An 18642-nucleotide genomic window follows, 5' to 3' on the forward strand; every position below is an offset into this window, starting at 1 on the left:
AAGTTTTATTCCAGCTGTGACCAAGTTGTGGAATAATCTTCCTAATCGGGTAGTTGAATCAGTAGAACTTCAAAAGTTCAAAGTTGGAGCAAATGTTTTTATGTTGACCAGGCTGACATGAGTCTTTTTATAGTTTATATATGACATATCTGTTTTTGACGTTGTTAATAGTTTATATAGGATATATCTGTTTTGACGTTGTCACTGTTTTTTAGAATGATTTATTGTTAATTTATTCTCATCATTTATTTATTTTCTTATTTCCTTTCCTCGCTGGGCTATTTTTCCCTATTGGAGCCCTTGGGCTTATAGCATCTTGCTTTCCCAACTAGGGTTGTAGCTTGGCTAGTAATAATAATAACAGAAACATCTCTTGTTCCACTGATCATTCTTAAACACACACACACACACACACACAGGGCTAAGTGGTAAGGTTGTTGTCATACAAGTATCCTGGACCAGGGTTCGAAACCCAACCGCTCAGATACTATAGTCTCCGAGTGATATGGCCTGCGGCTCTGATCCCGAGGTCGTTAAGAGAATCCAGACTTTAATGTATTAATTTATATGGCTTATTTGAAATATGAAAAATACGTTTAAATATGCAAAATTTATCATATATGCTAATGAAGGTGATGAATGCAAGAGGTGATGGGAGAAGTACAAGAGGAAGGCCAAGGTTTGGGTGGATGGATGGCATGAAGAAAGCTCTGGGTGATAGGAGGATAGATGTGAGAGAGGCAAGAGAGCGTGCTTGAAATAGGAATGAATAGCGAGCGATTGTGATGCAGTTCCGATAGGCCCTGCTGCTTCCTCCGATGCCTTGGATGACCATGGAGGTAGCAGCAGTAAGGGATTCATCGTTATGAAGCATCATCTGTGGTGGATAACGGGGGAGGGTGGGCTGTGGCACCCCTAGCAGTGCCAATCGAACTTGGTTGAGTCCCTTGTCAGGCTGGGAGGAACGTAGAGAGGAGAGGTCCCCTTTTTTGTTTCATATGTTTGATGTCGGCTACCCCCAAAAATTGGGGGTAGTGCCTTGGTATATATATATATATATATATATATATATATATATATATATATATATATATATATATAAATATATATATATGTATATTATATATACTGTATATGTGTGTATTTGTATTATGTATATATATATATATATATATATATATATATATATTCTGTATATATATATGTATATTATATATACTGTATGTGTGTATTTGTATTATGTATATATATATATATATTATATATATATATATATATATATATACACATACATACATACATACATACATACAGTTGGTCCCATGAATTCCTGGTACACCTTGCTGTTATGTGCACCCAGCCACTCCCTTACTGCGCGGCGAATTCCTTTATTTACCCCCGCCCACCACCTCTGCCATCATTCCCTACACTATCTCTTTGATTATTCGCCCCAAAGTAAGGATATGACAAGATGCACATTTCTGGAGTGAGGGTGTACCGGTGACTCATGTATCCAACTGTATCTTAACGACTCGATAGAATTTCTTCTATTAAATCTTTTCTGGGATTTTCCATCCTTATTTCATTCCAAATTTCTCCTTGCTGATATATCAAATTTGGTCTTATGAGTTTATCAACAATGGGTTTCATTGTTTATATAATGTTTTTGTTTGCCTCTTGTTATTGAAGCTGAATGTTGATATCAAATTCATTTGTGTAACAAGCCTCACTTGATTAATGTCCCATCGTGTCTCTCCCTCATCTGAATAATTAAGTTGAAGGACATTTGTATGATCAGTCACTTCCATGTCTCGTTTCTCTCCAATTTCAGTTTGGTGAGTTTCATCATCATCATCATCATAATCATCTTCTCCTATGTCTATTTACACAAAGGTCTTTGCTTAGATTTTTCCAGTCGTCTCTATCTTGAGCTTTTAAATTAATACTTCTCCATTCATCATGTACTTGACGCTTCGTAGTCCACAGCCATGTAGGTCTGGGTCTTCCAACTCTTCTAGTACCTTGTGGAGCCCAGTTGAAAGTGTGGTGAACCAATCTCTGTTGGGGAGTGCGAAGAGCATGCCCAAACCATCTCTATCTACCCCTCACCATGATCTCATCCACATATGGCACTCGAGTAATCTCTCTTTTTCATTTCTAATCCTTTCCTGTCACTTACCCCCCAATATTCTCCTGTGAACTTTATTCACATATCTACATAGTCCTCAGCCATGTAGGTCTGGGTCTTTAATGAACTAATCTCTCTTGGGGAGTGCGAAGAGCACGCCCAAACCATCTCCATCTACCCTTCATCATGATCTACATGAGTATTTCTTATACTACACTATTGGCTACTGTTCCCTGACCAATGTGTTAGTGAAATTGGTAATTTATTATTATTATCTCTGCTAATGAAAGTGGGAGGAGGTTATGTTTTCGACCCTGTGTGTCTGTTTGTTTGTTTGTGAATAACTTCCTGGCTACAATTTTACTCAGACAGGGGTTAAATACTGCAATAAAATTGGGTTCAGTGGCCACTTTCCTCTTGGTAAGGGCAGAAGAGACTCTTTAGCTATGGTAAGCAGTTCTTCAAGGAGAAGGACACACCAAAATCAAACCATTGTTCTCTAGTTTTGGGTAGTCCCATAGCCTCTGTACTATAGGCTTTCACTGTCTTGTAATTTGGATTAGAGTTCTCTTGCTTAAGGGTACATTCGGCTACACAATTCTATCTTATTTCTCTTCCTCTTATTTTGTTAAAGTTTTTGTCCTATTGTTATTTTCAAGTTTCAGTACTTTATATATGAAAGATTTATTTCAATGTTATTATTGTTCTTAAACTTCTCCTGTAGTTTTTCCTTATTTCCTTTCATCACTGGGCTATTTTCCCTGTTGGAGACCTTGGGCTTATAGCATACTACTTTTCCAAGTAGGGTTGTAACTTTGTAAGTAGTACAGTAATAATAATAATTATAATAATAATAATAAGAGCCCTTTGACTTATAGCATACTGCTTTTCCAACTAGGGCTGTAGCTTAACAAGTACTACTACTACTACTACTACTACTACTACTACTACTACTACTACTACTAATAATAATAATAATAATAATAATAATAATAATAATCATAATCATAATAATGATAATCATAATTATAATAATAATAATGATAATAATAATACTAGTAATAATGATAACAACAACAACAACTCCTCTTTTGAAAGTATCTGCGGAAAAATATCCTCATTTGGATAAACTGAAAGTGAAATAAGAAAAAAATGTCCATACTAAACATCTCTAATTTCGAGTCTTTAAGTAATTTGAGAGATTTGAGAATCCCTTCCTTCATATCTTATCTCCAGGAGAAAATATCTTCTGGGAATCTAAAGCTGGGTTTACACGTTCGAAGTGGATTCCTCGAACCATATTGTCACCCCTGCTTTTGAAACGGTTTGAAGAGGTGGAGTCAGGATGCCAGTGAACTTCAAATCAATTAATCAAGCAATGGAAGAGTTGGAGTCAGCCATCAATGTACGAGGTTTGTGGACATTGAAGCCCCGCCCACAAAAGTCAAGCGAGAGTACACCTTCTTTGAGCCAGAAATGCATAAGGTTTGTGGACATTGAAGCCCCGCCCACAAAAGTCAAGCGAAAGTACACGTTCTTCGAGCCACAAATGCATAAGATTTGTTGATATTGAACCCCGCCCACAAAAGTCAAGCGAGAGTACACGTTCTTCGAGCCACATATGCATAAGATTTGTTGATATTGAACCCTGCCCACAAAAGTCAAGCGAGAATACACGTTCTTCGAGCCACAGATGCATAAGATTTGTTGACATTGAAGCCCTGCTCACAAAGGTAAAGCGAGAGTACACGTTCTTCGAGCCACATATGCATAAGATTTGTTGATATTGAACCCTGCCCACAAAAGTCAAGCGAGAATACACGTTCTTCGAGCCACAGATGCATAAGATTTGTTGACATTGAAGCCCTGCTCACAAAGGTAAAGCGAGAGTACACGTTCTTCGAGTCACAAATGCATAAGGCTTGTTGACATTGAAGCCCCACCCACAAAAGTCAAGTGAGAATACACGTTCTTTGAGCCACAGATGCAGAAGATTTGTTGATATTGAAGCCCTGCTCACAAAGGTAAAGCGAGAGTACACGTTCTTCGAGCCACAGATGCATAAGATTTGTTGATATTGAACTCCGCCCACAAAAGTCAAGCGAGAATACACGTTTTTCGTGCCACAAATGCATGAGATTTGTGGACATTGAAGCCCGCCCATAAAAGTCAAGCGAGAGTACATGTTCTTCGAGCCACAAATGCATAAGGTTTGTGGACATTGAATCCCGCCCACAAAAGTCAAGCGAGAGTACACGTTCTTCAAGCCACAAATGCATAAGGTTTGTTGACATAGAACCCCCGCCCACAAAAGTCAAGAGAGAGTACACGTTCTTCGAGCCACAAATGCATAAGGTTTGTGGACATTGAAGCCCCGCCCACAAAAGTCTAGTGAGAGTACACATTCTTTGAGCCACAAAAGCATAAGGTTTGTTGACATTGAAGCCCCGCCCACAAAAGTCAAGCGAGAGTACATGTTCTTCGAGCCACAAATGCATAAGGTTTGTTGACATTGAAGCCCCGCCCACAAAAGTCAAGCGAGAATACACGTTCTTCGAGCCACAAATGCATAAGGTTTGTGGACATAGAAGCCCCGCCCACAAAAGTCAAGCAAGAGTACACGTTCTTCGAGCCACAAATGCATAAGGTACACGTTCTTCGAGCCACAAATGCATAAGGTTTGTGGACATTGAAGCCCCGCCCACAAAAGTCAAGTGAGAGTACACGTTCTTCGAGCCACAAATGCATAAGGTTTGTGGACATTGAAGCCCCACCCACAAAAGTCAAGCATCAGTACATGTTCTTCGAGCCACAAATGCACAAGGTTTGTGGACATTGAAGCCCCGCCCACAAAAGTCAAGCGAGAGTACACGTTCTTCGAGCCACAGATGCACAAGGTTTGTGGACATTGAAGCCCCGCCCACAAAAGTCGAGCGAGAATACACGTTCTTTGAGCCACAAATGCATAAGGTTTGTGGACATAGAAGCCCCGCCCACAAAAGTCAAGCGAGAGTACACGTTCTTCGAGCCACAAATGCATAAGGTACACGTTCTTCGAGCCACAAATGCATAAGGTTTGTGGACATTGAAGCCCCGCCCACAAAAGTTAATTGAGAGTACACGTTCTTCGAGCCACAAATGCATAAGGTTTGTGGACATTGAAGCCCCACCCACAAAAGTCAAGCAGGAGTACACGTTCTTTGAGCCACAAATGCACAAGGTTTGTGGACATTGAAGCCCCGCCCACAAAAGTCGAGCGAGAGTACATGTTCTTCGAGCCACAGATGCACAAGGTTTGTGGACATTGAAGCCCCGCCCACAAAATTCGAGCGAGAGTACACGTTCTTCGAGCCACAAATGCACAAGGTTTGTGGACATTGAAGCCCCGCCCACATAAGTCGAGCGAGAGTACACGTTCTTCGTGCCACAAATGCACAAGGTTTGTGGACATTGAAGCCCCGCCCACATAAGTCGAGTGAGAGTACACGTTCTTCGTGCCACAAATGCATGAGGTTTGTGGACATTGAAGCCCTGCTCACAAAAGTCAAGCGAGAGTACACGTTCTTCGAGCCACAGATGCACAAGGTTTGTGGACATTGAAGCCCCGCCCACAAAAGTCGAGCGAGAGTACACGTTCTTCGAGCTACAGATGCACAAGGTTTGTGGACATTGAAGCCCCGCTCACAAAAGTCAAGCGAGAGTACACGTTCTTCGAGCCACAAATGCACAAGGTTTGTGGACATTGAAGCCCCGCCCACAAAAGTCGAGCGAGAGTACACGTTCTTCGAGCCACAGATGCACAAGGTTTGTGGACATTGAAGCCCCGCCCACATAAGTCGAGCGAGAGTACACGTTCTTCGTGCCACAAATGCACAAGGTTTGTTGACATTGAAGCCCCGCCCACAAAAGTCAAGCGAGAGTACACGTTCTTCGAGCCACAAATGCACAAGGTTTGTTGACATTGAAGCCCCGCTCACAAAAGTCAAGCGAGCGTACACGTTCTTCGAGCCACAAATGCACAAGGTTTGTTGACATTGAAGCCCCGCTCACAAAAGTCAAGCGAGCGTACACGTTCTTCGAGCCACGAATGCATAAGGTTTGATGACATTGAAGCCCCCCCCCAACAAAAGTCAAGCGAGAGTACACGTTCTTTGTGTCACAAATGCATAAGGTTTCTGGACATTGAAACCCCGCCCACTAAAGTCAAGCGAGAGTAGACGTTCTTCGAGCCACAAATGCATGAGGTTTGTGGACATTGAAGCCCCGCCCATAAAAGTCAAGCGAGAGTACATGTTCTTCGAACTGTTCGACAATCAAATATCCCGTGTGGTTCAAACATCTCTTCAAACACTTGTCTGTCGAACTGTGTTCAACCGTGTAAGCCCACCTTGAGGGTAATGATAGCCAGGTGTCTATGGAAGAAGCAGGATGGCCATGTTTTCTAAATGTGAAAAGGCCAACTTATAATCAACCGTAGCTTTAAAAGGCCAACCCATTATTAGAAAAAGGCTAAAAATATAGTATCTAAAACCCACCTTTTTTTCATGATATTACTAAAGGTCAACTAATTTTAAAAAAAGGCTAAATTTGAGTATTTTTTGGCCTGAAAAAAAGGACAACCTGGCAACTCTGTTTTGAAGGTCTGAAGGTCGTAGAATGACACGTGTTTCTAATCTTCCTTTCTATTGGGGCATCCATTCAAATAATTTCTTTTGTCCACTTCCTCATTTTACCAGTTAGAGGAAAATGAATACCTAGGGGCGGGGGAGCTGGGTGTTCTTTGGCCTTTTCATTTCGATCTTGGAGAATGTTGGCACGTTGGCATTATCATCATTACACATTTTTGTGTATATTTGCTGTCAATTTTCTAAAACGTTTGTCAATATTCATATGTTTACTGTAGGTGAAATTTCGGAAATTAATTTAGGCACGTTGGCATTATCATCATTACATGTTTTTTCGTATATTTTCAATAATTTTTATAAAACGTTTGTCAATATTCATATGTTTACTGGAGGTGAAATTTCGTAGATTAATTTAGTCATGTTGGTATTATCATCATTGCATATTTTTTTGTAAAATTGCAGTCACTTTTCTATAAAGTTAGTCAAAATTTACAGGTTTACTATAGGTTACTTTCGTAGATTAATTTAGGCACGTTGACATTATCACCATTACATATTTTTTTTATGTTTTCAATAAATTTTCTCAAAAGTTAGGCCAAAATTTATAAGTTTACAGTTGGTGAAGTTTCGAAAAGAGATTTAGGCACGTTGACATTATCACATATTATTACATTTTTTCTATGTTTTCGATAATTTTTTTAAAAACTTAGTTATAATCTAAAAGTTTTTGCTGTATGTAGCATTTAATAAATTAATTTAGGCTACTTCCCTAATGGTAAAGGTAGAAGAGACTCTTTAGCTATGGTAAGCAGCTCTTCTTGGAGGACACTCCAAAATCAAACCATTATTCTCTATTCTTAGGTAGTGCCATAGCCTCTGTACTATGGTCTTCCTCTGTCTTTGGATAGAGTTCACTTGCTCAAGGGTACACTAGGGCACACTATTCTATCTTATTTCTCTTCTTCTTTTTTTATAGTTTAATTTGAAAGACCTAATTTTAGTCCGTCATTGTTCTTAAAATATATTAATTTTTCATTCCTCCCTTGAATTTTATTTATTTCCTTATTTCCTTTCCTCGCTGGGCTATTTTTTCCCGTTGAAGCCCTTGGGCTTAAAGCATCCTGCTTTTCCAAATAGGGTTGTAGGTTAGCCAAAATGTTTATATATATATATATATATATATATATATATATATATATATATATATATGTGTGTGTGTGTGTGTGTGTTTGAAGAGAACTTCATCAAACCTAAGTCCTTGAAGAACCCCCCCCCCAAAAAAAAAAAAAACTTTGTCTTTGAGTGAATAACTATTACTCGGAGCATCCAGGCGAGGCGCCAGCATCTATGATCACGGAGAGAGAGGGGAAAAAAGGAAGCTGATGAAAATGGTCATCAGGCCATAATATATCTCAACGACCCCCCTGGAAAAAAAAGAAAAAAAAAAAAAAAAAAAAAAAAAAACCCTTCAACCTCCATCCTTCCTCTTGCTGAATACGTCCCTAATTTGAGAACGAATGGCGATACTTATATAACATTAAGGGAGGGGGGAGTGCTTATCCACTTGAATTTATCCCCCCCCCTTCACTCCTTCTCTCCCTCCCGCTTTCCATTTTCCTCCCTCTTTCCCCCTTAACTCCTCCTTACTCCTTCCTTCCCCCTCCCTTGTTATCCTGCGTTCCCATATCCGTTTCCTTAGCCTTTAATTTTATATTTCCATGAATGGGACATGTTACTTATTCAAGCCTTATTTTATTGGTTCTCTAATAACGCCTTAATATATATATATATATATATATATATATATATATATATATTTATTTATTTATTTATATATATATATATATATATATATATATATATATATATATATATATATATATATATTGGGAGGTTAAATCCAAGCAAGCCTAATTTCTTCTTTCTTCTTGGTAAGGGCAGAAGAGACTCTTTAGCTATGGTAAGCAACTCTTGTAGGAGAAGGGCACTCCTAAATCAAACTATTGTTGTCTAGTCTTGGGTAGTGCCATAGCCTCTGTACCATGGTCTTCCACTATCTTGGGTTAGAGTTCTCTTGTTTGAGGGTACGCTCTGGCACACTATTCCATCTTATTTCTCTTCCTATGGTATTTCTTTAATATAGTTTATATAAGAAAGATCTATGCCGATGATGTTACTGTTCTTACAATATTTGATATTAATTGTTCATTAATTCTATTGTAGCTTATTTCCTTATATCCTTTCCTCACTGTGCTATTTTTCTCTGTTGAAACCCTTGGTTTTATAACTTTCTGCTTTTTCAACTAAGGTTGCAGATTAGCTAGTAATAATGATAATAATGAAAACAATGATAATAACTATAATATAGTTTATTTATTTCTTTATATCCTTTCCTCACTGGGCTATTTTTCCCTGTTGGACCCCATTGGCTTATAGACGCCTGCTTTTCCAACTAGGGTTGTAGCTTAGCTAGTAATAATAATAATAATAATAATAGAATTTATTAATTTACTTTCCTCACTGGGCTATTTTTCCCTGTTAGAGCCATTAAGTTTAAAGCTTTCTGCTTCATCTAGGGTTGCAGCTTATTTTTTTATAATAATAATAATAATAATAATAATAATAATAAATTAATAATATACTTTATATATTTCCTTATTTCCCTTCCTCACTGGGCTATTTTTCCCTGTTGAAACCCTTTGGTTTATAGCATCTTGCTTTTCCATCTAGGGTTGTAGCTTAGCTAATAATAATAATAATAATAAAATTTATTAATTTCCTTTCCTCACTGGGCTATTTTTCCCCCGTTGGAGCAATTTGGTTTATAGATTTCTGCGTTTCCAACTAGGTTTGAAGCTCAGCTAGTTATAATAATAATAATAATAATAGTAATAATAATAATAATAATAAAATTTATTAATTTACTTTCCTCTCTGGGCTATTTTTCCCTGTTAGAGCCCTTAAGTTTAAAGCTTTCTGCTTTTCCAACTAGGGTTGTAGCTTAGCTTTTAGTATTAATAATAATAATAATAATAATAATAATAATGATAATAATAAATTTATTAATAATAATAGTATTAATAATAAATTTATATTATAATAATAATAGTATTAATAATAAATTTATTAATAATAATAATAATAATAACAATAATAATAATAATAATAAAAGCAAGAGTAACTTATGCCTGTTTCCTAAAGGCACCTTTAATTATAACATTCAACCGAACGTGTTTTGGACTCGGGACTGTAAAGTGATAGCTTAGGAAAAAAGTTGGCAATGTTATCTTGCGCTATTGCTTTGAGAAGTAACTACAAAGTTAATATAGGCCAAAGGTTGGAATTATAGCTGTTAGGGCAATATTAGTTTTCTTTTGTGGTACGTTTGTTTGTTCTATATATTCATGATTAAGATTGGGGAGGTACTGCCTAGAACAAACATACATACGTACGAAACAAGAAAGTCTTCAGTATAGTTGAAGGCCTTAATATATCCAGTGCTTTGGATGCCTAGTGAGAAATATTTAAAAGCTCTATAATGAATTCTTTTAAGTGAGGCAGATTTGCACAGAGTCGAAAGGTGTCCTTTTAGCTCGGACAACTTTTCTAACAGCTGATTGGTCGGAAGTATTTTTGTCCGACCAATCACCTTTTAGGAAACTTCTCCGAGCTAAAAGAACACCCCTGCGAGTCTATGCAATTCTGCCTCACTAAAAATAATTTACTATAGAACCTTTAGTAGACATACTTCTTGTCTCCAATAATCTGAAACCAAGTAGACATACATCTTGGTGCAGTAATTTGAAACCAAGTAGACAATCTTGGCTCCAATAATCTGAAACTAAGTAGACACATCTTGGCTCCAATAATCTGAAACCAAGTAGACATACATCATGGCTCCAATACTCTGAAACCATGTAGACATACACCTTGGCTTCAATAATCTGAAACCAAGTAGACATGCACCTTGGCTCCAATAATCTGGAACCAAGTAGACATATATCTTAGCTCCAATAACTTGAACCAAGTAGACATACATCTTGGCTCCAATAACCTGAAACCAAGTAGACACATCTTGGCTCTAATAATTTGAAACTAAGTAGACATCCATCTTGGTCCAGTAATTTGAAACCAAGTAGACACATTTTGGCTCTAATAATCTGAAACCAAGTAGACATACATATTGGCTCCAATAATCTGAAACCAAGTAGACATACATCTTAGCTCCAATAATCTGAAACCAAGTAGACATACATCTCGTCTCCAATAATCTGAAACCAAGTAGACATACATCTTGGCTCCAATACTCTGAAACCAAGTAGACATACATCTTGGCTTCAATGATTTGAAACCAAGTAGACATGCACCTTGGCTCCAATAATCTGAAACCAAGTAGACATACATCTTGGCTCCAATAATCTGAAACCAAGTAGACATACATCTTGGCTCCAATAATCTGAAACCAAGTAGACACATCTTGGCTCTAATAATCTGAAACCAAGTAGACACATTTTGGCTCTAATAATCTGAAACCAAGTAGACATACATATTGGTTCCAATAATCTGAAACCAAGTAGACATACATCTTGGCTCCAATAATCTGAAACCAAGTAGACATACATCTCGTCTCCAATAATCTGAAACCAAGTAGACATACATCTTGGCTCCAATACTCTGAAACCAAGTAGACATACATCTTGGCTTCAATGATTTGAAACCAAGTAGACATGCACCTTGGCTCCAATAATCTGAAACCAAGTAGACATACATCTTGGCTCCAATAATCTGAAACCAAGTAGACATACATCTTGGCTCTAATAATTTGAAACCAAGGAGACATTCATCTTGGTCCAGTAATTTGAAACCAAGTAGACACATTTTGGCTCTAATAATCTGAAACCAAGTAGACATACATCTCGTCTCCAATAATCTGAAACCAATTAGTCACATCTTGGCTCCAATAATCTGAAACCAAGTAGACATGCATATTGGCTCCAGTAATCTGTAACCAAGAAGACATACATCTTGGTCCAATAATTTGAAACCAAGTAGACATCTTTGCTCTAATAATCTGAAACCAAGTAGACATACACCTTAGCTCCTATAATCTGAAACCATCTGTAACTATCCTCGTGTCCACACGATTTTTCACCCCTGGACGTGATGAAAATTCCCATCTCTATAACGTCCTGCAAAGGACCCCTTGCTCATCCCCTTCCAATTGAATGTAATTAACCTCCTACTGTTCAAGGATTCCCAACTCCTTTGGCACTCCTGTAAAAGTGGAGAGTTCCATATTTTCCTCGCCAGGTGGTAGATTGCTCTGCAATTAGGATGAGACCTAGTGTTCTTTGAATCCTGTGTAAGGTTTAAAAAGATTCCCCCCCCCCAAGTAACGGGAGCTAAAAGACGTACCATTGATTTGAAGAAGTCAGACTCAGGGTAATGACTTCTACGATCTTGGTATTAAGTTTAGTCTCTGGTATTATATATATATATATATATATATATATATATATATATATATATGTATATATATATACACATATATATATATATATATATATATATATATATATACATTCATGTATACACACACATACATATATACACTGTATATATACAGTACATATATATATATATATATATATATATATATATATATATATATATATATATATATCATCATCATCATCATCATCAACTCAAGCCGTTACTAGTCCACTGCAGAACAAAGGCCTCAGACATGTCCAGAAGTAGAAAGTGATGAATGGAGAGGTATGGATTTAAAAGCTCAAGATATAGACGACTGGCAAAATGTAACTGAGGCCCTTTGTGCCAATAGTCGTATGAGGAGATGATGATATATATATATATATATATGTGTGTGTGTGTGTGTGTCTGTCTGTCTGTCTGTCTGTCTGTCTGTCTGTAACATACATACCTGTCGCTCCCCATAACATCTACATCAATCTTATCCTTGGTCCGTGAAATGTTATATTTTTTAATCCTTTGATAACATTGTGTCCACGGAAGCCATCCTTCACAGAAAAGTGTCCCCAAAGGAGACATGTTGGCAGCTAATTCTGCCTTTTCGTGGTTCCTTAAATTCTCATTTTCTCCTTCTGTCTTAAATGAAGAGAAAGGATTTCCTTTTCACCACTCTCTCTCTCTCTCTCTCTCTCTCTCTCTCTCTCTCTCTCTCTCTCTCTCTCTCTCTCTCTCTCTCTATATATATATATATATATATATATGTATATATATATATTTACATATATATATACACACATACATACACACACACACACACAACATTCAACCCTTCCCACCCACTCCCATTTCTTAACTATAACACAGCAGTTGTGGTTTCCTAGTGTACCTCTCTGGATACCCATCTCACTAGGGTATGACTACACCCTCTCACTTTACCCGAGGGACGAGGAAAGAAATATGTTTATATATACAGCCAGACATATGTTCTTTGTTAAATAGGGGATATATATATATATATATATATATATATATATATATATATATATATATATATATATATATATATATATGTATATATATATGTATATATATATATATATATATATATAATACATATATATATGTATATATATCCTAAGGAGTTACTCTATTACCTCTGCGAGCTAAGTTGGAAGGAGGTTATGTATTACTCCCCCCCCCCCCTGTTTGTTTGTGCTTGTGATAAGCTTCCTGGCCACAATTTGAATCGTAGAGTAATGAAACTTGCAGGGACTAACTATTATATAAAAATCTGGATATGATGAAATTTTCGAAGGTCAAGGTCAAGGGTCAAGCTAAAGGTCGAGAAATAAGCTGCTGTGGCGGAGGTCTGGGCTCTACTGAGTGTCCCTCTAGATGTCAAAGTATATTTATCTATACACGTCTTTGTTTAAAGTTTTGTTATTATGAATTATCTCCCTTTTATCTATTCCTTCTTTTATCAGAGTTGTCTGTCCCTCCGTCTTTTGATTGGCCTTTATGTCTTAACCTTATTATTATCTTTCCACTCCACCGATCTCTCTCTCTCTCTCTCTCTCTCTCTCTCTCTCTCTCTCTCTCTCCTCTCTCTCTCTCTCTCTCTCTCTCTCATTTCTATTGTTATTTATTAGAATAATTATTATTACTAGCTAAGTTACAATCCTAATTGGAAAAGCCTCTCTCTCTCTCTCTCTCTCTCTCTCTCTCTCTCTCTCTCTCTCTCTCTCTCTCTCTCTCTCTCTCTCTCTCTATCTCTATCTCTCTCTCTCTCTCTCTCTCTCTCTCTCTCTCTCTCTCTCTCTCACTTTTACACTCGAGAGAAGTTTCATCCTTAGACGTAATATAAGAATTTGGTCTCAGTTGGTCTATTGTATTATTGTAAGGAGAAGAGAGAGAGAGAGAGAGAGAGAGAGAGAGAGAGAGAGAGAGAGAGAGAGAGAGAGAGAGAGAGAGAGAGAGAGAGAGTACTAGTGTCGTCAGCCCAGTTAATTTCCAAAGTATCTATTGTTTGTGTTTATTCAAGTTTATAAGATCAATTTATGCTAACTTATTAGTAGCTACAATATATATATATATATATATATATATATATATATATATATATATATGTATATATACTTATGTATATATACATGTGTATGTATATATATATATATATATATATATATATATATATATATATGTAAATATATATATATATATATATATATATGTATATATATATATATATATATATATATATATATATATATATATATATATATATATATATATATATATATACATATATGTGTTTGTATTAGGAAAGCTATAGATCACTAGGAGTAACATGAGTTATTTATTTTATTAGATGTATTTATTTTCAACGAAGAGGTATCAAATGAATTCTTATCTAGTATTATTGTTTCAGAATGTTTAAAAATGGTTAGATAGCGGTTATTAAATGCAGAATTATTTTTCCTTGTTGGAGCCCTTGGGCTTATAGCATCCTGCTTTTCTAACTATGGTTGTGGCTTATCTAATAATAATAATAATAATAATAATAATAATAATAATAATAATAATAATAATGATGATGATAATCAATTAAGGTTGAGCTCAGCTATTGATAGTAATAATGATAATTATAATAATTATAATAATAATGATAAAAATAATAATAATAATAAAGTAGGGTTTCAAATTAGCCAGTATAATAATAATAATAATAATAATAATAATAATAATAATAATAATAATAATAACTTTTCATCTTCCAGGTTCCAGAAATTCACGGTCACCACGAGCGGTTTATGGAAGAGATGCGCCAGAGACTGGAATCCAGAGATGCCAGTATCTGCGTAGGGGACATCTTCCTACAGATGGTAAGTGACTGCAATCTATTCTGGAATCTTTGCTGGAATCTTGAGGTCATATGAGTGCTGGAAATCAGGAGAAATGTAAAAAAAAAAAAAAGTAGATTTTGGAATGGAAAACTGAATAATATGCGATTGTATTATGTATAATGAAGAACATAGCCTTTAGGATTGTGGTGGTCCATTGGAATCATCCCTGTCTGGCGATCTACTTGACTGGGGTTCAAGCCCCGCTCAAGCTGGGTAGTTTCTTGTAGTGTCTGCAACCTCACCATTCTTGTGAGCTAAGGATGAGGCCGGGTGGTTTTGGGAGGCTTATATGCTTACCTCCTAAGTTATCAACGGGCATTGTCTTGCCCTCCCTGGTACTAGCTTGGGCGCTGATCATATGTTGAACCCCAAGCATTATCGAAGCATCTTAATTTCCTTTATAACTACATTCAAGTTTAAACGAAATAACTTTAAAAAGCGGTAAAAAGTAAGTCTTTATACTTTCTTAAGGGGCTCTCCCACTTTCCCAGACATACTTATTCTTTATTAAATATCACAGAGGAAGAATTAGTTACTAGATTAAGAATAGAGAATGGGCAAAGTTTGTATTCAGTACATTGGGAATAATACCTGAAAGAAATATTTATTTATATTGATTTGAGATAGATAAGTTTCTCTTAACGTATTTGCTTTCAGGGAATTTTTTTCCCTTTTTGCTTAAAATATCAGTATCCCATGTCTCGAACTGTCGACCTAACCGCGCCAGGACTCCTCTCTGCTGGGAGGAAGGACGCTGGTGATTGTTACAACACATGGGCATATGCTACCAGGGTCTAAGCGGTGTCAAGGCAGGGCAGCCGACCGGGACTACGGTCTACCCCAAAGCCAAAGCAAAGTCCTTCAAAAAGAAGGCAACTGAGCTTACCCCATACAAATGGGTAAAAAAAAAAAAACTTATTAGGAGATCAATAATACTCAATGTAAATTTAGGAAACGACATATTTGCTTCATGAAGAAAGCGCGCACACACACACGCACACAAAACGAAAAAGACTAATAAACCAGAGAAGGGAAACGAATCCAAATCAAAAATCTATACCACACTCTAAAGAAAGAAAGACAGACAAGCAGACATACATGAGAGTTGGAGAAAAGGTTAAAGGCTATAGAGAAAGGGGACACAGCATCCAATCCCATTGAACCTTTACCATTCGGGGGTATACTTTATGTATTCCAAACCTGATCCGCCAAATACCATGCATAAGCTGAGCTGGTTTCGTGGAAGTTATCCCTCTCATGTTAATTTTGCCATTTTAGCCAAACGGAATTCGCGAATAGGTGCTGCATTGACATACGAGTCTGAGAATTCCTTTAATAAAGGGAAGGATTTCAGGAATTTTGAGGGGCAGGAAAAAAGGAGGGTAACGAACACCGGGGAAAAGAGGGAAACAAAAACCTGGAATAAAGGAGGGAAACGAACACCTTGAAAGAAAGGAGGGAAAGGAACACCTTGAAAGAAAGGAGGGAAAGGAACACCTGGAAAGAAAGGAGGGAAAGGAACACCTGGAAAGAAAGGAGGGAAAGGAACACCTTGAAAGAAAGGAGGGAAAGGAACACCTGGAAAGAAAGGAGGGAAAGGAACACCTTGAAAGAAAGGAGGGAAAGGAACACCTGGAAAGAAAGGAGGGAAAGGAACACCTGGAAAGAAAGGAGTTAAACAAAACTTGGAATAAAGTAAGGAAACGAACATCTTGAAAGAAAGGAGTTGAACAAAAACCTTGAAAAAAAGGAGGGACACGAACATCTGGAAGGAAAGTAGGGAAACGAACACCTGGAAAGAAAGGAGAGAAACGAACACCTGGAAAGAAAGGAAGTAAACAAAAACCTGGAATAAAGGAGGAAAACGAACACCTGGAAAGAAAGGAGTTAAACAATAACTTGAAAAAAAAAGGAGGGACACGAACATCTGGAAAGAAAGGGGGGAAACGAACACCTGGAAAGAAAGCAGTTAAACAAAAACCTGGAAAAAAAAGGAGGGGACACGAACATCTTGAAGGAAAGTAGGGAAACGAACACCTGTTAAGAAAGGAGGGAAACGAACACCGTGGAAATGAGGAGGGAAACGAACACCGCTAAATAAGGAGAGAAACGAACACCGTGAAAAAAAGGATAGAAGCATAAATCTGGAGTAAATGAGGAAAACAAAAACCTGGACTAAAGGAGGGAAATGAACACCTGGAAAAAAAGGAGGTAAACGAAGACCAAGAATAAAGGAGGGAAACGAACACCTGGAAGGAATGGAGGAAAACGAACACCTGGAAATAAAAGGAGAGACACGAACATCGGGAATAAAAAGGAGGGAAACGAACACCTGGAAATAAAAGGAGAGACATGAACACCGGGAATAAAAGGAGGAAAACTAACACCGGGAAATAAAAGGAGAGACACAGAACACCGGGAAAAGGAGGTAAACAGATACCTGGAAGTAAAAGGAGGGAAACGAACACCAGGTAAAAAGGATGGAAACTAATACCTGGAATAAAAAGAGGTAAACGAACACTGGGAATATGGGAGGGAAACGAATGCTGGGGAAAAAGGAGGCAAACAAACGTAGTGAATAAAAGGAGGTGAACAAACACCTGGAAATAAAAGGAGGGAAACGAACACCAGGGAATAAAAGGAGAGACACGAACACCGGGAATAATGGAGGGAAACAAACACTGAGAATAAAGGAGGGAAACGAACAATGGGATTAAAGGAGGGAAACGAACACCTGGAAATAAAAGGAGGGCCTGGAAATAAAAGGAGGTAAACGAACACCAGAAAAAAGAGAGAAATGAACACCAGATAAAAGGAGGGAAACGAACACCTGGAATAAAAGGAGGGAAACGAACACCTGGAAAAAACGAAGGTAAACGAACATCTGTGAATAAAGGAGGGAAACGAACACTAGGGAAAAAGGATGCAAATAAGCACAATGAATAGAAGGAGGCGAACGAACACCTGGAAATTAAAGGAGAGACACGAACACCTGGAAATAAAAGGAGGGTAATGAACATTTGGAAATAAATGGAGGGGAACGAACACCGGGAATAAAAGGAGGTAAACGAACACCTGGAAAATAAAGGAGGTAAATGAACACCTGGAAATAAAAGGAGGGAAACGAACACTTGGAATAAAAGAAGAGATAAACGAACACCTGGAAAAAAAGAAGGTAAACGAACACTTGGAAATAAATGGAGGGAAACGAACACCTGGAGAAAAGGAGGTAAACGAACACCTGGTATTAAAAGGAGGTACACTAACATAGGGGGAAAAAGTAGGGAAACGAACACCAGGGAAAAAGGGGGAAAGGAACACCTGGAAATGAAAGGAGTGACACGGAACACCAGGGAAAAAGGAGGTAAACGAACACCTGGAAATAAAAGGAGAGACACGAACACCGAATTTAGAGACATGTTATATTCTGTCTCGTCACTTGTTTACCCGCAGTGCATCAACGACCGTCTCATCCTCTTCTAGTCTCCCCTCT

At 37.4% G+C, this 18642-nt stretch overlaps 1 protein-coding gene across 1 annotated transcript in view; it reads left to right on the top strand.

The window, feature by feature from the left end:
• The window catches only part of LOC137651043 (uncharacterized), a 284537-nt gene that overhangs the window by 201911 nt on the left and 63984 nt on the right, over positions 1-18642 (top strand). Inside the window, exon 4 of the mRNA XM_068384182.1 lies at positions 15024-15128. Within this exon, the coding sequence (XP_068240283.1) occupies positions 15024-15128 (105 nt within the window). The remainder of the gene's footprint in view (positions 1-15023; positions 15129-18642) is intronic.

This window comes from Palaemon carinicauda, chromosome 1, assembly GCF_036898095.1.
Source record: "Palaemon carinicauda isolate YSFRI2023 chromosome 1, ASM3689809v2, whole genome shotgun sequence".
Classification (NCBI taxonomy): domain Eukaryota; kingdom Metazoa; phylum Arthropoda; class Malacostraca; order Decapoda; family Palaemonidae; genus Palaemon; species Palaemon carinicauda.